At 35.4% G+C, this 25380-nt stretch overlaps 1 protein-coding gene across 7 annotated transcripts in view; it reads left to right on the top strand.

Annotated features, from left to right (window-relative positions):
* RABGAP1L (RAB GTPase activating protein 1 like) overlaps positions 1–25380 on the top strand; it is a 668256-nt gene that overhangs the window by 60591 nt on the left and 582285 nt on the right. For all 7 annotated transcript variants that reach the window (XM_070498037.1, XM_070498036.1, XM_070498038.1 and 4 more), the window contains 5 exons: positions 5398–5568; positions 7016–7208; positions 14559–14769; positions 17351–17525; positions 24299–24456. In XM_070498037.1, coding sequence (XP_070354138.1) covers positions 5431–5568; positions 7016–7208; positions 14559–14769; positions 17351–17525; positions 24299–24456 — 875 coding nt within the window. In that variant the 5' untranslated portion in view covers positions 5398–5430. The remainder of the gene's footprint in view (positions 1–5397; positions 5569–7015; positions 7209–14558; positions 14770–17350; positions 17526–24298; positions 24457–25380) is intronic.

Below are 25380 nucleotides of genomic sequence, written 5' to 3'. Positions count from 1 at the left end.
TGATCAGCTTATTGAAGACATTCTTCATTTCTATTACCATATTTTTGATTTCTGTTCTTTTGATTCTTTCTCAGAGTTTCCATCACTCTTCTTACAGTACCTGTATGTTCTTGCATATTGTCTACTTTTTCCATTAGAGCTCTTAACATAATACTCATTATTATTTTAACTATTTAAATTCCCTGTCTGATAATTCCAGCAACTATATCATGGTTATAGCAGTCTATTTCTGATGATTGCTTAGTCTTTTCAGACTGTGTTTTTTCTTGCCTTTTGTCGTGCCTTGTAATTTTTTTGTTGAAAACTGGACATGTTGTATTGGGTAATAGCAACTGAAGTAAATAATCCTTTAGTGTAAGGAATTCTTCTGAATAAATTTCATTCTTTTAGTGGGTCTTTATCTTGGAGCTTTGATCTTCACAAGCATTTCTCCAGTGGTATAGCTCCCGCCCCCCCCCCCCCCCCCCCCCCCAGCTCCTTACTTTCTTCCCTGGCGGCAGCATTACCAATCTGTTTCCTTGAATCTCTGATACCTGTTGACTGTGTCACTCCCACCTCCCACCTTAGGTAAGAGGAAGGTTGAAGATGGCTAGAGTGGAAGGAATTCCCTTCCCCTAGCTGAGATAAGGCTCTAGCAGAATTTTTCTCTGAAGAGTAGGACTTTGTTATGGAGAAGATTCTTACTGTATTCCACAATAATTACTTTTTCTCTCCCTCTGCCAGAGCCAGAGAAGATGTTTCTTGGATTTTCACTGTGAAAACCTAGTGGGGTTGTTGGAATAAAGCCAGTGAAAGTGTGGGGCCCCCCAACACTGCAGTCCCCAGGAAGTTCTTACTTTCACACTGTTTCGCACTTAGCCTCCAGGAATTTGTAAAAATTATCATTTGCGTTCCTATCAGTTTATGACTCCACCAGGTTCTGCTTCAGATAAACAGATCTCAGTTGCTGTCTCTCCCTGGATTGCCTTTCTCTCCACATTTGTGGGATGGCAGTTTATCCTGTGACCTCAGTTCTCTGATAGATCAAAGAAAACTATTGGTTTTTAGTTGGTCCAACCTTTTTTTGTTGTAAGGAAAGGAGTGGTGACTTCCAGGCTCTTTTGCTGAAACTGTAAGTTGGATTATTTGTCTTTTTATTATTGAATTATAAGAGTTCCTCATGTAATGTGGATATAAGACTCTTATTGGATATATGATTTGCAAGTATTTTTCTCATCCTGTGGATTTTATTTTTACTTTTTTCATGGTATCATTTTCAGCACAAACACTTTAAATTTCAATATAGTCCAGTTTATCCTTTTTTCTTTTTTGCCACTTGTACTTTTGATGTCATATTAGAAACTGTTAATAAACCCAAGGACATGAAGATTTACTCCTATGTTTTCTTCTAAGAGTTTTATAATTTTACATCTTATATTTAGGTCTGTGATCTGTTTTGAATTAAGTTTTGTGTATGATGTGAGGTAGAGGTACAACTTCATTTTTTTGGCATGTGAATATCTCATTATCCCACCACCATTTGTTGAAAAGACTCTTCTTTTCCCATTTAAATCTTAGTACTTGCCTGTTGAAATATTTTGAAATATTAACTTTACATTCTCAGTTTTTTGTGTCTGTGTGCAAATTTGATAAGCATCTCATCTCTGTATTGAGGTTCAGAGCAATGTTCAGCCCAATAAGGTAGGATTAGACAACTTCTAAAGGTATCCCTATGTCCCTTCAAGGCAGGGTTTTATGCTCGTAATGAGAGCTGTCTTCATTCTGAGTAGACTGAGAAACACTAGGCTGTGTTCTCTAGAGGTCGCAAAATTACATATGGTAAACTAATAGTTATTTTGTTAACCTGGCAGAATATCTGACATTCTCTTGGCCTAACGAAAACCATTACTGAAAATGGACATCTTATTTCAATTGAGCAACCGTTAGTATTAACATGCCAATTCAGAGTTAACTATCAGATTAACTGTCACTTATCTAAGAAGAATGCTTTGGGGGAAGAGACAGATAAGTATTGATGGAGGAGAGGTATGGAGAAGGTTCAGTGTGCATAGTGACGTTCTGTTGAGGCACATACCAACCCTGGGTCTCAAGGAACAGTTGAAGAGACTTTCAGGAACAGTATAATGTAGTAGTTCAGAGCTTGTACTCTGAAGTCAAACTACATTGTTTGAATCCTGGCTCCATATTTGCTATTTGTGAGAACTTTAGCCTGATTGGTGCTTTTAACAACAGTTTGTTCAACATGTTTATTGAATATTTACTAGGTACTAGTACAGTAGGCATGGGTATTTCCTGGTAAACAAAACAGAGTTGGGATTGGGCAGAGGGCTTATTTAGATAGCCTTAACATCAAGGGTGGTCTCTGGCTTTTCTGCCTTCCTCCCATATCTCATCTCTTACTACTCTCTCCCGTACTTATTATGATCTAGCTATCATGGCCTCTTTTCTGTTCCTCAATAAGCCTTTTCTTACATCTGGGCTTTTGTATTTGCTATTGCTGCTACTTGGAGTTCTTTCTCTCTAGTTATTTTCATTGCTTAGTCGTTAAGTGCAAATGTCAGCTGGGTCCATATTGCCTCCTGCCTTCTTCATCACCTTTTGTAGTACTTATTCTGGTATCTGATCCTGATTTGTCTTCTATATTACTTGTCTCTTCCATAAGAATGTTAGCTCTAGGAAGACTGAGACTGCATTGGTTTTACTCATCATTTAGTCTCCAGTTCCCATTATAGTTTCTAGCATATAGTAGGGACTCATTACATATTTGTTGAATGGATGAATGGAAAGCTTATACCTGTGGGGATCAGCCATATGAAGGTAGGGGGCAAGAACTAAGACCCTGAAGTGAGAAAATACTTGCGGTGATTAAAGACCTGTAATGATACAGGGACAAAGGCAAAGATGCATTGGACCTCCTAAGTCCTGACAAGGAGTTTGAATTTTGTTTGAATTTTAGTGAGAAGATTTTAGTCTAGAGTTTTAATGTAATCCAATTTATTTTCTAAAAGATTTCTTTGGCAGCTCTGTGAAGAGAAGATTAGGGAGAAGACAATGGGACTTCCATAATAGATGAGAGGATTGCTTGGATTAGGTTGGTAGAAATTGACATGGGGAAAAATGGGATAGATGTGGGGTTTATTTTGGAGGTGGGCCTGACATGACTTGCTGATATGAGGAATGAAGAAGTAGAGATGAATCAAGGATGATACCCAGTTTTCTTGTTTGAGCAACGTGGTAAAAGGTGGTGGTATCTATTGAAATGGGAAATTTGAATGAGGAACAAGTTTGGAGGAGACATTAAGAATTCTATTTGGGTTACATTTAAGATATGGATAAAAATTCCACATGGAAATATCAAGTAGAGAGTCGGATTCCAAATCAGGAATTTAGAAGAGACATTTGGGTTGGGATAGAAATTTGAGAGGCTGTCAGCATATAGATGGTATTTAAATCCATGGCAATGAGAAATATTACTTAGAGTATGTAGCAAGGAATCAGAAAAAGTCTCAGGATTTGAACTTGGGGAATTTCCAACATTTAGATGTCAAATGGAGGAGTGGCAACTGAAAAGGACTTGGAGAAGGATTGGCCACAGAGGGAACACCTGGAATGTGTGGTATCTTGGCAATCAAGGATTAGTGGGGCAGCCTAGAAGGGTAAAGACATGGCTACCAACACATACTGCATTTTCAAGAACATATAATATACAAAATGAGAAAAACCTGTAAAGGGCAGATGAATGTGCTTGAAAAAGGAAGGATATTGGGCCAGCCCAGTGGTGTAGTGGCTAAGTTCCTGCGCTCTGCTTTGCTGGCTCAGTGGCTCCGGGTTCTCTGGTTTGGATCTGGGCACGAATCTATGCACTGCTCATCAAGCCGTGCTGTGGCAGATGTCCCACATATAAAGTGGAGGAAGATGGGTAAGGATATTAGCTCAGGACTAATCTTCCTCAAAAAAAAAAAAAAGATATTAACATTCTTAACAGAAATAAATGATGACTAGCTAATTACATTAGCCTAGAAGTAGAATTATTCTTTATTCTGATATTATTGGAAATTTTGATTTATGATAAAGTTGGTAAGTAATTAATGTTTTGAAGTGTAGCTTGAAGCTGGAAGTAAAATTTTTTTTTTTTGTGCCAGGAGTAAAGGTGTTAGTGTCACCTAATGGCAAAATGAGGTATTGCAGCCGTATTTATGTGAGGCAGTGAACAAAGTACCTAATTAGAAAGAGAAAAAAAACATTTATGGAGGGATTTTAGGCATGGATCAGAAGATTTACCATGGTTACAAGGTCCTGTGTTCTTTAGCTCCAGCCTACTTTCCTGTCCCTCTGTCACGTTACCCCTTTGGTCACTGAGCAGGTTGTTTAATATATGGCTCTTTTTTCTTGTAGGTTTCAGCTCAAATATTTTTCTTTCAGAAAGTCTTTTCCTACCACCTTACTTAAACTTGTCCCTACACTCCTTAGCTACTCTTTGTCACATTAACCTATTTTATTTTCTTCATAGCCTTTAGAGTGATTTAGGATTACCTTATTTGCTTACTTGCTTGTTTCTTCATGAGAAGTAAACTCCAGGAGAGCAGGCTACTTGTCTGCCTTATTCCTCATGTAACCCCAGTGCTGAGTACAGTGCCTCCAGCGTCTACACTGTAGTGTCTACAGTGTTGAGTTAAAATTACTTGTGTGAATATTTGAACTCTTGGAAGTAATAGAGAATGGCGAGTTTCTGTGGCGTAGAGATCTATCCAGAAAATAGAATTACACTGTATTTGATTACTGAAACATTGTTTGCTACATGAATGCAATGTGAAAGCTTTGGCTTCTTTTTTTTCCTCCTCCTGCTAATAAGTGGTAATGTGTCTGGAAAAGAAAAGATACATGGCTTAGGATGTTGAATTCTGTATTAATTGGCAAACTAAAGTGACACAGAAAAAAATATTTTAAGGTGCAATACTCCAAAAAATTTTTTGGAGACATTTAGATTTAATTATAAAGTAATTTCAGTGAAAGAATTTTTGTTTGTGTGTGAATTTGTAGATACTTCTAGTATCATGCTTAATTATTTACTTTATTTATTAAAAAGAACAAAAACATTATCTCTAGGAGAAATATAGAGTCAAACAGTAGTAAATCTGTTTAGTTGAGATGTGGGCTGTTTTGTGTTGTTTTTCGGGAAACAATATGGTTCTTTGAGTCCGGAAACTCAGGGTGAATGGAGTACATTTCCATTATGTGGCCCAGTCCAAGAAGGTAGCCTCCCTAGTTTTGAGAGAATTATCTAGCCAGCAGAATTCTTCTTCACATGAACCATTTTTAAAGGCTGAGGATTGATTAGGTTTGTGTTTTTAATCAATAGTTCTTTTGTTTTTTTTTAATCTCTGTGGTTTTAACCAGGTGAATGTGGGAAGAGAAGTTTGCAGAACTGAAATGGAGGTCAGAGCTTCATTACAGAAGGTTAGTGGGTCATCAGATTCTGTGGCTACCCAAAACAGTGAAGAATTTGTTGTGGTTTCTCAGCATGCAGATGATACTTCTACAAAACATGATGAAAAACCTGAACTGAAGGTATTTTTTTCTTTTCTACAAATGATACTGTTTTAAATTACTGTTTTTTTAACTAGATGAAACTTATCTTAGGAGATGTGTAAAATTCAAAGTCAGTGTTTGATTTGTCCGGAGGCTAATTATGTGGTTTGTGTATTTATAAAGTTTTATGCTTTTGGTTATTTATCTTTTAATTCGGAATTCTGGAAAAAAGGAATTGGAGGGAAAAAAAGAAGAGAAAGGATGATTGGTGAGTTAGACTTAAGGATTAAATGTTACATAAATTTAATTTATCTGGACCTTTTTGTCTCTCACTGCTGGGTTTTAAAAGTTAGTTGTATAAATAGTTATGTTTTACTTTCATGTCAGAGACTTTTCTTTATGGTTTTTATGTTTTAAATCAGTTACTAACATGCTAGTATGTGATTTAACAGTGGACTTGTCTAAATATTTTTAAAGTATGTGTCATATTTTTAGTAGTTGAGTTTTTATGTGGATATGGTTCCTTTTTGTTTTCATTTTTATGTTGCCTTTTGTAACTCAAAGAAAAAGAATCATACAAACCCAGGTATACATGCGTGAGAATTGCATATCCACCCTCTAGAAATAGGAATAGAAAAATTAGTCAGAAGTGCAACATATTGTTTATGACTTTTATTTAATATTAACTGTGGCATCAAAGCTATATTAGTATATCAATCTAACAAATATTAATTAAATTTTATAAAAATCAGATTTTAATACCCATTTTACATTACAGTGAAGGTATATAGTTTTGTAATTTTATTAAAATAATCAATGATCTTATTTAAATTTATTTAAATATTTGTATTTAAATAAATGACTAAATTTACTCAAATATCTGTATTTTAGTATTACTGTGTTTAATTTAAGACATCGTTTATTTACTTAGGCTTTATGTTTCACCTGCTTTTAAGAAAAAGATGAAACAAATGTAGGGAAATTAACAATACTCCTTTTGGCAGCTACCAAGCAAAACATGTAAAGAAATCAGAAATATGTTTCTGCTATGATTAGAAAAATGACTTTTTAAATGATACAGTAGACACTGTCTATTTAAACTTATCAATTTTTCCATTTAAAACACATAAATTTATGATTACCTGGTTTTTAGAATGTGTTCCTAAAAAATAAAAAGGAAAAAACAAGAAAATGAAATCTCTGTGAATAAAATCTTAGATCAGAAGTAGTTGGAAACTGCCTGAAGTCTTTTCTGAAGAAATCTTTTTCTGAAACTATTAATCCTCCAATTTAGTTGGTTCTGTAATTCAGGATTTTGTATTATATCTAGTGAAATTACATACAACTGCATAAATTCTTGGTGTTCAGTAACTATATTTAAATTTAAATATTCAGATTGTTTTAATTTCTTCTAGAAATGAAATATTTTCTTTACGCTCCAGAACCATAGTATGATTGAAACAGAATTGTCTTGCTTTGTCTTTAGATAGTTTCTAATGGTGATGAACAGTTGGAAAAAGCCATGGAAGAGATTTTGAGAGATTCTGAGAAAGGGCAAAACAGTCTTCTTGTTGATTCTCAAAGTTCCAGTGAGATTTCAGACCATTCATTTGGAGATGTTTCAACCAGCCAAATAAATAAGCCATCTCTTCAGTTAATTTTGGATCCGTCAAATACAGGTACTCTATTGTTGAACTCTTAGAAACCATGCAAGAAATGGGATAAAGTGATAATGAAAATTTTAAGATGCAAATTAGAAAATCCTATTAGCTTTGTTTTCTAAGATCAGGGCCACCAGCTTTTCAGTTCTGTTGGAGAGTTTCCACTTTGGTTCTTATGTTCCTGTTTGTACCTTTACTTGTAAAATCAGTCTCGAAGAGCAGGGACGATGTCTGGGTCTACATTTTACACCTGGTACTTTGCACATAGTAAGCCCTCAATAAATACTTACTGAGTAAGTGAATAAATTCTTGGATATCAGAGAGTAGTGTAATGGACACAGTCTTTCATATGATGTGTCTTTTTACTCAGTTTGACTACAGTTATTTCAGATTATAATTTGTGAAAATTGTAAGTAAAATAGCATATCAACTTATCAGCGTTTTGAATAATAAATACATTCATGAGTGAGTAGGATTTGTAGTAGGAATACCAACTTGTAAGTCAAAACGGTTTTGGGTGCAAGAAAACCCAAACTAAACCAAACCCAACTTCTGCTTCAGCTACTTTAAATGCTAGAGATGTGGTTTGGTCTGGGTTCTTGTAATGTTTCTTTGTATACTACTCAGCATTGATCTTCTCCATGTCGCCTTCCTCCTTAACTGACTTCCCTTCTGGTCACAAGGTAGTTAGCAGCAGAAATTGGTAAGTAAGGCCAGGTGATTTGTTCATGCCTGGTGGCAGAGAGAAGAGCTCTGTTCTTCTACCCATTGAACAAAAGTTGTGAGTTTTACTCTGACTGAGCCAACTGAACCATTTTCTAGTGGTCAGGGAGATGACATGAACTGACTGGTGTAGGCTTTGGTTGCATTCAAACTCCTCAATAAGTCCGTCTGACAGAAGAGATATGGTTATCCTGAAAGGCTTAAGACGTTCATGATCCATTTCTGAATGTTTGTGTAGGGTAAGTATAGATATAGGCCAAAGTGCTGCACAATGGGGCCTTGATGGCCCTAACTTACTCTATACACAAGATTTATTCCTAGTGAATCAAATATTTAAATGGGGGAAATTAAGCCTTTAAGAAGAAAATATTGGAGAATATTTTTGTGTTTGTCAGGGTAGAAAAAGCCACATCATAAAGGAAAAGAGAGTTATATTTTAATACATAAAAATTAAATCTTCTGAATGAGAATGATACCATAATAAATATGATTAAATGACAGGCTAGGAGAAGATATTTGCAACGTGTTGAGGGTCTCTAAGAGCACCCGCTAGTTTGATGATTCTTATAAAGACTCATAGGTCTCAGTGTATAGTCATACTCATGCCTAGATTTAAGTTTAGAGGGACTTAGGCTATATATATACATACATATATATACGTGTATATATATATTATTTTTTAAATTTCTTTAAAAATACAAGATTGGAAACAAACTTTACTAAGTATTAACTTTTGTTCTTCATTGAGGGAACATGAGAGATTGTATTATTCATTGTGCTTTGCTTTATCTTTTGAGTTTCTTAAATCCCCACCCCTCCCTCAAAACCCAAAGCATACTGATACCAGCGTTCATATAATTATGCTACTTTCTAGTTAAAGGAATCAAAAGGAAGAAATACCTTTTCTGATGTAGCTCTGATGGGTTCTTGGAATCAATTATCCTTTGCAGTGACTTAGATAATGTGATTCTTATTTCTGAGCATATTTGATAGAGACCATGTATTGTGTACCTTTTTGTGTTCTCAACACCCATTACAGTAAATACATATTTAAAAATGTATCTTTCACTGAAGATCTTGGTAGATAGGAAGAATTTTCTTTGCTTTACAAGTAAGTTTTTACTATTCTTTTCTAGTTATATATTTTTAGTTTTCATTTTCAATAAGAAGACATGCTATAGTCTGAATGTGTCCTCCCCAAAATTCATATGTTGAACTCCTGACTGCTAAAGCTATGGTGTTAGGAACTGGAGCCTTTGAGAGGTGATTAGGTTATGAGGGTAGAGTTCTCATGAATGGGATTAGTCCCCTTATAAAAGAGACCCCAGAGAGCTAGCTTGTCCCTTCCACCTTGTGAGGACACACTGAAAAGATGCTCACTAGAAAGCGGTCTCTCACCAGCGCCTTGATCTTGGATTTCCTTACGTCCGGAACTGTGAGATATAAATGTCTGTTGGTTATAAACCACCTAGTCTGTGGTGTTTTGTTAAAGCAGCCTGAATGGAGTAAGACAAGACATTTCAGCTGCCTTTTCATAGTTGCAGTCAACACAATTGTTGTGGTTGGTTTAAAATGAGACTTAACTTCAATGGCAAAGAACTGTCTGGAAATTATTTAGATTTAAATGGTTTAAAGTGAACATTAAAGGTATGTTGTTTGCCTGTTATAAAACGAGATAGATGAGAGCTTTTTGTTTAAACATCATGATAACTTGTTGGTTTTTGTCATTTGGGGATCTTATGTCCTGGCTACTTGACTGCAGCTCTAACAAGAAATCTTTGCTAGTTTACTGCAATGTACTAAAATACTGTTTGGATACACAGATGAGTCTTCTCTCTCATGCTCTTTGTTACTCTTTGCATCCTTCTGCTGAAGAAGGGATGATGGAATTAAAGAAGCATGACTTGAATAGGACTGAATTTATATTTGGGTGGAATGGAATTCCTTATACCGGTATATGATTTTATCAGGTCTAAAAGTGTTGCCTTGCTAAAAATATTCTGCTATTCACCTGCTTGACTCAGGATCTCATAATTGAATAGTTACCAATGAGTTTGTCTACATGAAGGCTGCGGTTATGATGCGTTTAGTTGTGGATGGGATAGGGTGTAGGTGGGGCCTAGATGATGTGATAGGTTGCTGAAAGGACCACTAACCCTAAAAAATTTCATTTATTTAGTGATTAATTCATTTGATATACCTTGAGTGTCTAGTCTTTTAGACACTATTAATAAGTGCTGGGAATAAAAAAGGCTAGAACAGTTCCTTCCCTTGAAGAGCTGATACTCTGTAATTAAGAGCAGAATAAGAACTAAATTGTGCTTTTAATTCATCTTATTTTAGACCTTTCATGGAGGTTAAGACATGATATCTGAAGTTCAGACCTGGGTTTGAATCCAAGCTCTGTCTGTGACTGTATGACCTTGTGCAAGTTATTTTACTTCTCTAGCAGTCCTCATCTGTAACAAAGAGGTAAACTAGAACCTGCCTCATTCGGATGTTGGAGGATTAAATGACATCATCCATGTAAAGTATTTTGTAAAATGCCTGGTGCAAACTAAGTAGCAAATAAAATGCTTATCATCATCATCGTCATCAGTAGTATTGGAAATCTTGAAGCTGAAAATAAAATCACATAAAATCTTAGGTCCTGGGCTGGCCCGGTGGCCGAGTGGTTAAGTTCGCTTGCACCACTGTGGTGGCCCAGGGTTTTGCTGGTTCGGATCCTGGGCGTGGACATGGCACTGCTTGTCAGACCACGTTGAGGCGGTGTCCCACAGAAGGACCTGCAACTAAGATATACAACTATGTACCGGGGGGGATTTGGGGAGATAAAGCAGGAAAAAAAAAAGGATTGGCAGCAGTTGTTAGCTCAGGTGCCAATCTTTAAGGGGGGGGGGGGAAAAGAAAGCACTTAAAAAAAAACAACAACTTAGATCCAAGCCCACATTAAGCACACATCTGCTTAAAATGGACGTGGGGCATGGCGTAGGCTCCTCATCTCCATTGGCCACCTTCATAGAACCCCTGGATTTCTATGGAGCAATGACCTTTGAAAATAATTTAGAATTTCAGTGTCCTTTGAAAAGAATTCAAAAATTATTTGAGAACAATTTAGAATTTATTTTTGTTGAGGTTCACTGAGATTCTTGAATCTGTAAATTTGTCTTTCACCAAATTTGTGAAGTTTTTAGCCACTATTTCTTAGAAATATTTTTTTCTGTACTAATCTCTTTCTCTTCTCCTCCTGGAAGACATTTTTTTCCTCCAAATTTTAGATGCCTGAGGTACTCCCTAATCCGCCTCCTCACCCCCTAGTTGTAGTGCAGCTCCAGCTCCATAATTATGGCTGGACTTGTGGTAGAACTGGCAGAGCAAAAAGGAAGAGAGGAAAAACGCCAAAACAAGTTATAATTCCCCAAACACTCTCTGGTTTGCAGGGACTTCTTTTTTGTCCTTTGGCCAGGAAGATTGGATTTCTTTCACAGTTTTGTTACTCGCTGCATGGTTCTGCAAGTTGGGTTGCTCTTAGGTCAAAACTGGAAGACAAAGGACAAAAAAAAGGAACTTCAACACTGTAGTGGTAGTTCTTCAAGTTTTGACTTCTCTCTCTAATCTATTATTGTCTCCTTTTTTAAAAAAGAATCCTCAGGTAGTTATTTTTTATGTTCTGTCTAGTGTTTTCAGTTAAGAGAGAAAAGTGATAGCAGACTTATTATTCAACTTGACTGTTGTTCAGTTTGAGCATCTTTAGTTCTGCCAGTTTTTACTTTAGATATTTTGAAGCTCAGGTATTCAGGTATTTGAAGTGTTAGGGGCATAACCACTTAAACTTACTATGTTTTCCTTATAAACTGACCTTTAACATTGTAAAATGCCCATTTTTCTCCTTTTAGTATTCCTTGTTTTGGAGTCTAATTTTCTGATACTAGCATAGCTGCTCTCATTTTCTTAAAATTAGTGTTTGCAATGGTATGTCTATTTCTATTTTTTTTGTTTACTTTTAAGCTATTTGTGTCTTTAAAGTGCATGTTTCTTATAGATAGCACATAATTGAGTTTTGCTTTTTTTATCCAGTCTGATAGACTGTCTTTTAATTGGTATGTTTAGACCAGGGGTCAGCAACTATCTCCCATGGGCCAAATCCTGGCCACTACTTATTTTCAGTATGGCTTTCAAGGTAAGCATTGTTTTTACATTTTTAAAGGGTTCAAAACAAGTCAAAAGGAGAATGATATTTTGTTATATGTGGAAGTTACATGAAATTCAAATTTCAGTGTCCATAAATTAAAATTTGAATTTTGTAAAAAAAAAAATTGTGGAAGATTGTTTTCTCTATTTTTTATATAAATATTTGCATAGTATCTTAGATTTTTTTCCTCTGGGCCCACAAAGCCTAAAATATTTATAATATGGCTGTTTACAGCTAAAACTGATGACCCCTGTTTTTGACAATTTACATTTAATGCAATTTCTTATGTGTTTGGATATAAGTGTACCTACTCTCTTGCTGTTTGTTTCTTTTTGTCCCTTTCTTTATTGTTCCTTTCCCCCCCATCCTGCCTTCCTCTGAATTGAATATTTTTTAATATTCTGTTTTATCTCCATTACTGGGATGTTAACTATATAATTTTGTTTTATTATTTTAGTGGTTGTGTTGAGGTTTATAACCCAATTCTTCAGCATGTCTCTGTTTTAATAATAATATACCACTTCATGTATACTGTGAGGATCTTCTGTTTCCTCCTTTGCAGACTTTATGCTTTTGTTGTTGTTCATTTTGCTTGTCCGTATATTACAAATTCTACAAAATACTAATTTTTCACTTTAAATAATCTGTTATATTTTAAAGAACTTAAAAGAAGGTTCCCTCATATTTATAACTTTTCGCACTCTTTGGTTTCCCTCTAGTATCATTTTCCTTTATACCAAGGAACTTATTTAACAATTCTTTTCTTCTGCAATTTAGAATCTGCTGTTATATCCATCCAGGGAATGTTTCATTTTAGATCTAGCATTTTTCAGCTCTAGAATTTCTTTTGGTTCTCTTTTCTGTCTTTAATTTTCTCCTTGTTTTGTTAGATGTTTTTCTTTAAATCCTCTATCATATTTATATAGTTACTTAAAGGTCTTGTCTGCTAATTTTGTTACCTGTCTCTTTTAGATCCATTTCTGTACTGTTTGCATATTTGAGCTATACAGAATTTTGTGAATCTGTGAGTTATACAGATTTGTAAAATACTTATTTCTTCAAAAAACTTTTCTCCCCCTGTCTTTTGTAGGACTCCAGTTATACGTAAGTTAGACTGCTTGAACTACTTGATCTATCATGCTCATCTGTCACTGAAGCATGGTTTTACCACAGGACCTTGCAAATAATTGTTGTTGCATAAGTTCTTGCTAACTTAACAAAAATGCATAATATATGTGCATATAACAATAATAGTAAAATGGAAACATGTTGGCGTTCAACCTTAGTGTGTTTGTGGTTTTTTATTTATCCATTTTGAAATGTAGTACATTGAACTCATTCCCAAGGGGAAAAAACATGTTTTAGTGACTGGAGAACATGGTAGGTGAAGTAATTCATTTGAATGGCTTTAGTTTCTCAATAGAAAAAAAGTAGGTGGTGAGGTTGCATGTTTTAGTATAAGGATGGGAGCTGGAGTGGGGGAGGTTGGGAATGGCTTTTCTGACTTTATTAATATCCTGTAAGCAGAATCCTGTTAGTGAGAATTTGAACATGCTGTAAGCATCTAGTTTGGGTGGGACAGGCATACTTAATTTTGTGCAGCATGGATATGGGTAACAACGGGATAATTGGAGACTAGCTGAATGTGGGTTTCAGGTGGGGATGAGAGAGTGGCACAGGGAGAGTTTTATACTACCTGATGTATGCAGATAGATACTGTCTAACCACAATGGAGCCTTTACTACTTGCTGTGCTTAGAATTAAAGTGAACAGTTTTTTGGTTTGTTTTTGTTTGTTTGTTTGTTTGTTTAAAGAAACTCATTAATGAGGAGGGGAGAATTGGGGGAAGCAATCATAGGATCATTCACCAAAATAATTATTTGGAGGAAAAAATTTCCATTGGAGTACTTATGTAGTTCATAGAAGCCAGCAAGTCGGGAAGGAGCAAAATAAGGAGCTTGACTTTTGTTGCTATTATTATGAGATGTAACATCTTAACATTGTTTACTTTTGCTTAGGAAGTTAGGCTGCTTAATATGATAAATTCAGTGCTGTGCAGGATCTTTTACAGCCAAGAGAAACTTTTAGCTGATTTTAATTTTATTTAATCCTCATTATTTTTAGGCTAATTCACACTCTCTTTTGTGTGTTTTTTTTCTCCTTATTGTTCTATACCATTTGAACTCTGTATTTTTGATTTTTTAAAATGTAAAACTTAGAATTTTTTTCTCTGAAGATGTTATAGCTAAGTAAGATACTTTGAGAGATTTGAAAGTACAAAATAGCCAATTCCAGAACTCTGAATTAAGATATAGAATAAACATTAAAAGAAATGAAAACACAGAGAGACCTGAATTTTGTTTGCAACTTTTCATTTGTTTTTGGGCAATAGGCAAAATTATACCGTGAAGTTTTGTGTTAACTTTTGAGTGTTTCTTTTTTTTTTTCTTCAGAAATTTCTACACCCAGACCATCTTCTCCAAGTGGATTACCTGAAGAAGATAGTGTTTTATTTAACAAACTGACCTACTTAGGATGTATGAAAGTTTCTTCCCCACGTAATGAGGTGGAGGCTTTACGGGCAATGGCAACTATGAAATCTTCCAGTCAGTACCCCTTTCCTGTTACTCTGTATGTGCCAAATGTTCCAGAAGGTTCTGTAAGGTAAACTGTTACTTTTCTTTCCCCTCTTAGACATGTATGAAGTTTTTTGGGTGGTGGTGATGACATTGTATATATTATATCACAAATCAGGACTAGGACTTACTGTGAATTTGCTTTTACTCTGCAGACACGCTAAGTAAACATGTTTAAGCTTAAATTGTGTTGCTTGTCTGCATGGGGTATTTGCAAAATTATTCTTTTTTTAATTTTTAATTTAATTTTCTTTTTATTTTTTGAGGAAGATTAGTCTTGAGCTAACTACTGCTAATCCTCCTCTTTTTGCTGAGGAAGACTGGCCCTGAGCTAACAACATCCATGCCCATCTTCCTCTACTTTATATCTGGTACGCCTACCACAGCATGGCGTGCCAAGTGGTGCGATATCCGCACCTGGGATCCAAACCAGTGAACCCCTGGCCGCTGAAGTGGAACGTGAGCATTTAACCGCTGCGCCACTGGGCCAGTCCACAAACTTATTCTTAGAATATTATAAATGGAAATATAACTGTAAAAATACCTGTAAGTCATGTTTATTCAGAAGGAGCATAAAAACCTGCCTTCAACATGTCATTGTAGCTGTGGTTCAAAAAACTAGAGTGAGCCCTAGATTTTAAGCTCTTTACATCAGACTGGAAAGAAGCAAAATGGCCTTTTCTCTTATGCTTAATTGGGAATAATATTTAATGTCATCTGAACTTTGAATTTCTTTAAATGTAAACCAGATAATGTTGTTCTCCTACACTCAGCCCTCCAGTGGCCCCCAATCACACTTGTGGTTATATTCGAAATCTTTATCATGTCTGACCGGTCTTCTCTCTCTGCTCTCTGCTTCTCTTACTCTTTCACTGCATTCATTGACTGCATTCATTCACTACATTCCAGTCGTAGTAGCCTCTTTGTTCTTTCTCAAACCCAGTGTGATCCCTGCCTCAGGGCCTGTCATGATTCCTACCTCAGGGCTTTTGTATAGTCTCTTTCTTTTGCCTAAACAGTCTTTCCTTGGTTTTCCAGTGGCTTTTTTGCCTCTTCTCAGTTTAACTTCAAGAAACAGTTTATCAAAAGGAGCTTTTCTTTTGATCATACCGTATAACTACCCCTTTCTTTCTCCTTACTGGGCCTTTTTTTTCTTCATAGCATTTTCCTTGACTTGATACTTTATTGTATATTTATTTGCTTATTTGTTTATTGTCTGTCTTCCTCACTAGAATGTAAGCTCCATGCGAGCAGGTTATTTGTGTTTTTCCCTGGTGTAGCTTCAGTGTCTATAGCAATATCTGGTCCATAGCAAGTTTTCAGTAAATATTTGCTGAATGAACAAATAAATGAACCAGGTCTAGGAAGTTAGGTCGAATGTCTCCTGAACCTGTAATATTCCCTGAAGGCTGATTTAAGCTTTTTAAATTCTTTTCTGATCTGCATCATTCTTCAAAGTTTGCAATGTGGGAAAACGTTAGCTAAATTCTAAGTACCAAAATAATAGCAATATACATTTACAGGGTTTTGATAAAAACGCTTTGACTTTTTCAGGAAAGGGTTTTGTAGATATGTTGTTTGTATGATATCTCTTTAAAGTGTCAAAATGCATTTTACTTATTTAGTTTCAAAGTACCAAACACACCTTGACAAAGACTTAGTGTTTTGACTTGTCTCTTGATTTCACAGTTTGAGATCCTGAAGTGGTCTTGGGTTTTTGTTTTTGTTTTTTTTTTAGGATTGGCACCTGAGCTGACATCTGTTGCCAGTCTTCTTTGTTTTTCTTTCCCCCTTCTTCTCCTCAAAGCCTCCCAGTACATAGTTGTATATTCTAGTTGTAGGTCCTTCTGGTTGTGGTATGTGGGACACCACCTCAGCATGACCTGATGAGCATGTTTGCGCCCAGGATCCGAACTGGAGAAACCCTGGGATGCCGAAGCAGAGCTCATGAACTTAACCACTCGGCCACGGGGCTGGTCCTGGCCTTGAGTTTTTAGAACAATCTAGGGTTTAGGATTTGTAGAGGGAAAGTTAGAGAATTATTTGCTCCTAAATCCCACAAACTCCTTTTACCTCTTAAATGCTGTTAAGTTCATCTTTAGAACCACTCTGACCATTTCTGGGGTAAAAGAGGTCTTGGTTGAACAATGACCTGGGGCTTGGATAAACTTACAGGTGCTGCTCTAAATAGAAATGAATTCTCCAAGGATGGTCTGTGCTATTCTATACTGGCATTCTTTTTGTCATAACAGAACAAGACTAGCATTTAGGCATTGGTGACATAGATTTTACCAGGCAATGTATACTTAGCTTTGGGCGTAAGTAAATTGGGTCATAAGAAATACAAAAATGAAGTCATTGTCAAAAGAAAGTGAAGAATTGATGTTTCTGTATGTATATATATGTGTGTGCGTATATATGTGTATATATATATATATACATAGCATACATATGCATCCTTATATATATATAGCAGGAATATAAAGACAATTTGTTTCCCTGCATTATTAGTGCCAGTTTATTTTTGTGATTTTAAGATAACCATGTTTTTGTTACTGGCATAGTAAGATAGTTAATATTTTATCTCATTTTTCATCACTGTTCTGCAGAATCATAGACCAATCCAGCAATGTGGAAATAGCATCTTTTCCAATCTATAAGGTGTTATTCTGTGCACGTGGACATGATGGGACAACAGAGAGCAATTGCTTTGCGTTTACAGAGAGTTCCCATGGTTCAGAAGAATTTCAGATACATGTTTTCTCCTGTGAAATTAAAGAGGCAGTAAGTATAATATATCGTAGCAATTTGCTATAGAGATGAATTAGGGTATTATTTTTGGACCCTTATCTCACTGTCATATAAATTAGTATGTATGACCATATACCATATTACATAAATTTGTAGTATATTTCTAAAGAGAAAGTTAATATTTGTAATGGCATAAAACTGAATATGGAAAGCTAAATCTGATAACTCTGTGCACTAAAGTGGTATTATAGGGCACTCTCAGCTTAACAGATGTGACAGAAAAATCCCACTTGATGAGCTGTCCTCCCAGCCCACCATGGTAGTAATTACTCAGGCTTCGAAAGGAGGAATATTTTTGCACATCTTTTATTATTTTGCTCATGTCGATTGGTCCATGTGATTTTAAAAAGTGCCTGTAACAATTCATATTTCTCTCCTGGGCCTAATAGTTGCATGTTGCTTTTACTTAGATATTGCACTAAGGCTGTTTCATGGATCTCTGTGGTTTTGACCTGTGGTTATTTGTTATCTGCGTTCACTCGGAGGCTCTGTAGAACTGGCCTAATTGAAAATACAAATGCTTAACGTACAGCATGGGTATCAACTTGTAGTCCTTTGAAGATGCCAGTAAGTTCCTCTTAGCAGTTATTAAGTAGTGGTTTATTCTTAGACTGGAGAAGTAGTTCAGAATCAAATGGCTGTTAAATACATGGGGAAATTGCCTTTTTTCTGTATCTATTGAGTTTTCCCCAAATTAAAAATAAGTTGCACTTTTAGAACTTTAGTAGTTACAACCATTTCAAAGGCATTAATAAATGGGATTGACAAGCAAGGTCTCAGGTGTGTTTGCTTTTGGAAATATAAATTGTCAGTAGAAAATGCTGAAAGCAGTTATTCTATTTTCTCTTTATCATGAAACATAATTAAGCCATTGTGTTAACAGTAGTTCAGAGAGTTTGTTTCTGGCTACAACATGGGAACTCATAGAAATGTAGATTTCTTGTGTGTTGGATGCAGAGTCTGAGTGATATGTCTATTCTTATGCCCTGATGATTAATTTTATTTATGCTAAAATGAACTTGCATGAACATCATTACATCATTTAGATTGTAGCCATAGAAGTTGTCTGCCAGAAACCATGCCTGTGTTAGAAGTTCAAGTTTGGTGTTTGGTTTTTTGTTTTTTTAGATAGTTCTGAATCTCTTTTATCCCACCATTTATATATTTATATATATAATGACTGGTTTGGCCAAAAGTGTGATAGATAGGAGAATGAATGAGCACAAGTGTGCCTGGCACATAGGATGCAGAGAATATAAATATGTTGAAAGAATACGTTTTGTTTGTGAATGAGGGGGTCTATTTTACAACTCCACTACAGAGGTGGGGAGGCAGATGGTAGAGTCCTGGCTTTTCATGTTGGCAGCCAACATTTAACATACCTGTGTGCCTTCTGGATAATTGGCACTCAACAACAAGGAAATGAACTTTGAAGAATTGGAGACCCTGCTGCTTGGAGAGGCAGAGCCACTGCTGCAGAAGGAAATTGAAGGGGACCTAGCTGCAAGCATTTTTCATAACTATAACGGTATGAAACTCTCTTTTGGATTATGCCATCCACTTGTTTATGGGTGGGGGAAATATTTGTCATTTATCAGAGATTTAGCAGTGGATGAGTGGTGGACAAAACTGTGGCTAATTCTTCGCCTGACCATTTTGGATATGGTATTAAATAGTGTTAATTATATTTCTAGAGAAGATATTTGGTACATTGCAGATTGTAAGAAAGTGATATCCATGTATCTAATTTTTTTTAGAGTACATTTTTCGAAGTGTTACATTATGGAACATTGGTGGTAAAATTGTTTGAAGGAGAAATACATGACACTTGTCATTAAACTTTATTATGACAGATCATTTCTAAATCAAAAGTAACCCAGTGTAAATACCAAAGAGCTTATGCCAGGCACTGTGCTAAGCATTTACTTGATACTTATAACATCTCCATGACATAGATAATATGTATTTAGACTAGTAGTCTTATGCTCCTCTTTGCCTGGAGCAGTCCTAGTTTATGCTTATCGTTCAGGTGTATTATTAATAGCACTCTATTTTATTCTCAAAAGTGTTCTGGTTTGATGGATAAATTGTATAGTTACCCTTTGTTTATCCCAAGGCAAAGAGAATAGATGATAGAGCTGGGTTTCAAATGGAAGTCTCTCACCAGACTCTCCGTGTAATTTTCAGTAACAACTTTCCTGTTGCTTAAATATTATAAAAACCAATTGTGGATTTTTGGCTTTCCATTATGCTTTATAAAGGGATTTATCAGTCATATAGCTTGCCTTCCATCTACCTTTGGATTTTATTCATGCCTTTTACAGAAGATGTCCAACACCTTTCTCTCTCCCCTCAAAAAATAATTACCCTTTAAATTAATCAGAAGTCTTTTAGTTGCATTTACTGGTTGTCTGGTTACCTAGTTCCCAGATGTTTCTTGATCTGTGGTAAAGGGACAACCTTAGTCCTTAGTAGTTGGGTCACTTTTGATATGCACAAACAGTTGGCAAAGATAGCTCAGGAACAGGTGACAGACATTCTTACTGCTTAAATATGTACTGTGCGGGAGCGTTGCTAATTTATTTGTTTTCCATTGTTTGCAGAGTCCCTGGATGAAATCTGAAGTTGTCAGCAGTCAAAGGCAAGAAGATGTCTTCTCAAGCAGGAGTTGCAGCATGGCTGCCACTACTGGCTGTCACTGTGATGCTCTTATTTCACACTAAAGTCCCACAAGCAGCAGTCGCCTACAGTGGGAGAAGGGAAGCCAGTGAGGGTTGGACCTGTGATACAAGGATTAGGGGTTCCCACAGGAGAATTAGGACACATTTGACTTGTTACCCTGGATATTCTTCTGAGGACTATGCTGGAGTGGATTTCAATTATCTATGGCAAAAGAGTTGGGGAATTCAGCCAGAAGTACCTTGATGCTGATGGTCTTTGTTCAGGGAGAATGATGTGCTGGGCTTCTGCTGAAGAATTGCAGGCAAAGCAGAATATCAGAAAGCATACTGAAAGAAGCCAGGAGGCACCTATTCTTGTTGCATCTTTATGGATGTATATACAAAACTGTTTTTAAAGATACTTTAAAAGGCTTAGTTGACTCTTTTTTAGAATTTATTTCTACTAGTCAGTGTAACCATTTTCTTCAAAACAGATTTTGATGTTTGTTGTTCGTACGTTTTAACATACTTGCCATCACTAGCAATTCTTAGTGGTGTGTTTTAGAAGCATAGTTGTCATCATCTAGTGTTAAAGACATTCAGAGGTGTCAATCAAATGTCAAGGGTGTCATTGGGAAGATCTTTATTCATAATGCACTGGTTTTCCTTGGGGTTGCTGATATGCCACTATATAAAAGGAAACCTTATTCTTTGCATGGGAAAATATTATTTCTAAACAGATGTTTGTTGATATGATATTTTAACAAAGTGCCTTATTTTGGAAATTAATCCAGAAGTTGCATTCTTAGTGTTTTCCTTAAATAAATTTTTATAATTTTTAAAAAGTTTCTTGTGGGGGCGGCCCTGTGGCATAGTGGTTAAGTTCAACATGCTCTGCTTTGGCAGTCCGGGTTCGTAGGTTCAGATCCTGTGTGCAGACCTACACCGCTCGTCAGCCATGCCGTGGCAGCAACCCACACATAAAGTGGAGGAAGATTGGCACAGGTGTTAGCTTGGGGTTAATCTTACCTCAAGCAAAAAAAGAGGAAGGTTGGTAACAGATGTTAGCTCAGGGTTAATCTTCCTCAGCAAAAAAAATAAAGTTTCTTGTGTGATGCCTCTTATTTTAACTCCTTTCAGTGAGGAATATATTTGAGTAAGTTGTTTTTAAAATTTTAACACATATCTTTCTGGGTGTCTTTATAGAATGATTTTCTACATTTATTTCTTGGGTGAACATTTTCTTGATATTTGCTATTTTTAAGAGTTGATTCTCTTTCACCAATATTAGTGAGAAGGCTTTATCTTGGGAAAAATTGGCTGTTATTTATTTTAAGTGAATACCTTTCTGTTTAAGAGCATTTTTTGGCTGTTAACATGTAATACATATTTGAGAATTTGGAAAATACTGAAAAAAGAAAATAAAAGTTACTGAAAATTCCACCAGGGTTAAGATTTTGGTGTATCTCCTTTCCACATATCTACATGTGCCCCTCTCCTCACCTCTTCAAAAACAACCACCGCTACCACCTCAACACATAGTTTTGTGTTAATTAGTGCTTTCTATAGGTACTGCCTTATGGGGAAAAATTGTACTGTTATTTGTTAGTAAATCTTTGCCTTATGCAAAGAAAATGCCTATTCTAGATTATTTGTTTGTGTGACATATGTAGAAAAGTTTGCCATAGTATGTGTTTTTAGTTTTCTTTTCATGATGTAATTGGTTACCCAATTTGTTCCAATCACTATAGACATTGATAATCATTGTTTCTAAAGCTACTCTGTCTTACCAATGCTTGGATCACCATTCCAGCTCATTCACACACTCTGGAATTCACAAATGATTTTAACCTTGTTGTTGGAAATAGCAACTTGCAAGACATGGTCAAGATTATATGTAGTTTGACTGCTATTAGTGAAGCTAATGGACTGTTGTGTCCTTCCTCCCAAAAGAGAGAAAGATGTAGTCTGATTTTTTTCCCCCATCATTCTCTACTACTCTGGCTCAGCCCCATATACTTAGCATTTTAAAAAAGAAGTTCCTGAGCCTTACCGTCTGCTTTGGAATTTCCCAAGTTCTTTGACTTGTTTGGTGTGGCCTGATGTGGCAGGCTTGCTGATAGCTCTGACACAAAGGAAATGAAATAGAAGGTATGGCAGAGGAGAAAAAAGAATAAACATGGTTGAGGTTTGGCTCTAGTAAAGTATCAAAAATTATGTACAGATAGTCCTCTATTTTCACATATAATGTTTTATAAATATCCTAAATTTGAATGTATAAAAAGTGAACAATAGGCTTCACATTTTATTTGGAGTTAGGAAGTGGGGAGTACTCAAAGAACTAAAAGTATTTACACTTTACCTTGTAGGCATAATCTTCAGTGACTTATTTCTAACATGTTCTTTGGTTCTGTTTTCCTCTATATCACTTAAGTTATTGGACTAAGTCAAATAAGTATACATTGAGGCTAAATATTTCTGCTTTGGCTTACCGAATGATTCCTTCTCACCCACCCCAAATGCGTTCAAGTTACATGTGCTGGAGTGTAAGCTCCATGTTTGCTGCTGCATCCCTAGCACCGAGAATAATACTTAGTACACAGAAGGTGCTCAGAAAATATCTGTTGAATGAATGAATGAATGAATTTATTATTGTCTTAATTGTATAAGATTTGAGGCCTACAGTCTTTATTAATATCAATCCTTTGCTACTTTTATTGTTTTTACTTATTTGTATAAAATTACATTGGTATATAACACATTAAAATATTTAAAAAATTTTATAAGCACTGTGATACATATAGGATACTACTGCTCAAATTAAACTTTAGGCTGGAAGGCAGCATTCTTATAGTTAAAAGTGTGTCAGTTAATTTAAGAAATTATTAATTTGGCATTGGAAAGGCAGTTTAGAGTAATCATTGATTAATAGATGTAAGTATGGCTATTGGAAGTTTGAGGACCACTTGTTTTTGAATGTGGTAGATTGTGTGTATGAAAAAGGTGGAATATGTGAGTATAATAAAAATAGAAAAACGAGGAAAGACCCCCCTACGTTACGACTTTCTGCTGCTGTTAAAAGTACTGATGATTTCTCTTGTTTCAAGAAATTTACAAACTATCATAGTACTAGACTAATCTGATTCAATGCATAGTTTGAATTCACCTTAAAGTGAAGAATTTAATATTCAGAGAAGTCTCTTGCACCTCCCAGTGTGAGGTTTTGAAAATACAACCTTTCCTAAACCCTTCTTATTTCTTGTTTTTGTTGTTCAACCCATGGGTGGCCCGAGAGATCTGGAAGGTCTTTTGAGCTTCAGGCTTACAAGTTTGAAATGGTATAATGCTTCTTTTGGAACTAAGGAAGAGAATAACTTCTGGAAGAGTGAGGGATTTAGAGCACCTCTTTACTTTAGGAGAAGAGTATTAGCCATTTTAAAGTAGTCACCAGGGTGGCTTAATAATAATAAAATAGATGAGAGCATTCCAGCATTCATTCTGGGAATCCTGCACTGCATTTATACTGCAAGAACATTGAGTAATAACACTGGAAGCTCTTTAAATCATGTTTTCTTATTGCTAACAGCAGGATTTGCTTTATTCTGTGACTTAGTGTCTAGCCCTCTGAAGCTGAGGGGAGTGAAAAGAGAAATTGGCAGCTTGGGCTAAAACCTTGTTTGTGTGTATTCATTGGGAAGATTTAGATCCCGCATCATTCTAGTAATTATCTTAGGATTCGTTCAGTACAATATAGTATGTTCTGAGTCCTGGAAACATTTATAAATAAATATAGTTTCTTTTGTGAACTTAAATTTAGCATTTTTATTACTGTGTTTAAATTCCAGATTCAAAGAAGCAAACTATGTACACACATGCTTGACTGTATTTATACTATATATTATAAACTATATAATATATTATAAACTATGTATATATCATATATATGTATCTGCTTAAAATATATTTACTTTATCTGCTAAAGGGAATTGTGACCATGAATGTTATAGATTCAAGAATTAGGAGATAAGGATATTAAAATGCAGTTAAAACCTTTGCCTAATGGTATTTCCGTTTTTATTCTTTTAGGTAAGCAGAATTTTGTATAGTTTTTGTACAGCATTCAAACGTTCTTCCAGACAAGTGTCTGATGTTAAAGACTCAGTTATTCCTACCCCTGACAGTGATGTGTTTACCTTCAGTGTCTCCTTGGAGGTAAAAGAAGATGATGGAAAAGGAAACTTTAGGTGAGGTTATTTGGAAAGAATAAAAATTGGCACTGTACCTGAAATATAATGTTGGCTAATATATAGGCTTCAGAAACTATACAATGTTGATATAAAACCTTAAAATGATAAATAAATATTTGGTGAATGAGTATGTTTTACTTATGCTTTTCAAATATTTTATGTAAATGATTAATATTTAAAAATACTGATATTATAGAAAATTTAGTAAGATAAAAGAATAAAAAGTCATAGTCTAGTCAGCTACAGACATTATTTTTAATATTTCATTTATTCCCTTTGTTTATTTCTAGGGAGTATTTTTATACAATTGTATATATAATTTCTTTTATCTTTTATGATATAAAAAACTTTTAATTCAAATGTTCTTAATTAAAATCATTTTTAATGATTACCAATAGTATGTTGTGTGGTTTGATCATCATTTAATTAAACGTTTCCTTCCCTTGTATATTTAGAATGTTTTCCTCCAGTTCAAAAATAGGTAATAGGAAACAGTTATACTTTTTAACGATCGCCTGTGTGCCTTAACTATGCCTTTAATTCTAACAATAATTGTTAGGTATTTTATGTTTTTTATAGATATAGAAACTGAGTCTTGTTTCAGATAAGTTGCTCAGGGTATTTTTCATTTTCAGATAGACAACCTACATTTTAGACATTTATTGTTTTATTGAATTAATTCTTAAGAATAGTCAGTCTAGGGGCCAACCTGGTGGTGTAGTGGTTGAGTTCGCATGCTCTGCTTCGGTGGCCCGGGGTTCACTGGTTCGTATCCTGGGTGTGGACCTACACATTGCTCATCTGGCCATGCTGTAGCAGTATCCCACATACAAAAAATAGAGGAAGATTGGCACAGGTGTTAGCTCAAGACCAACCTTCCTCAAGCAAAAAAAAAAAAAGAATAGTCAGTCTGGCCTAGGC

Source organism: Equus asinus, chromosome 25, assembly GCF_041296235.1.
Source record: "Equus asinus isolate D_3611 breed Donkey chromosome 25, EquAss-T2T_v2, whole genome shotgun sequence".
Lineage (NCBI taxonomy): Eukaryota > Metazoa > Chordata > Mammalia > Perissodactyla > Equidae > Equus > Equus asinus.
Note: the sequence above shows the minus strand (reverse complement) of the source record. Positions and strands in the feature narration are given on the sequence as shown.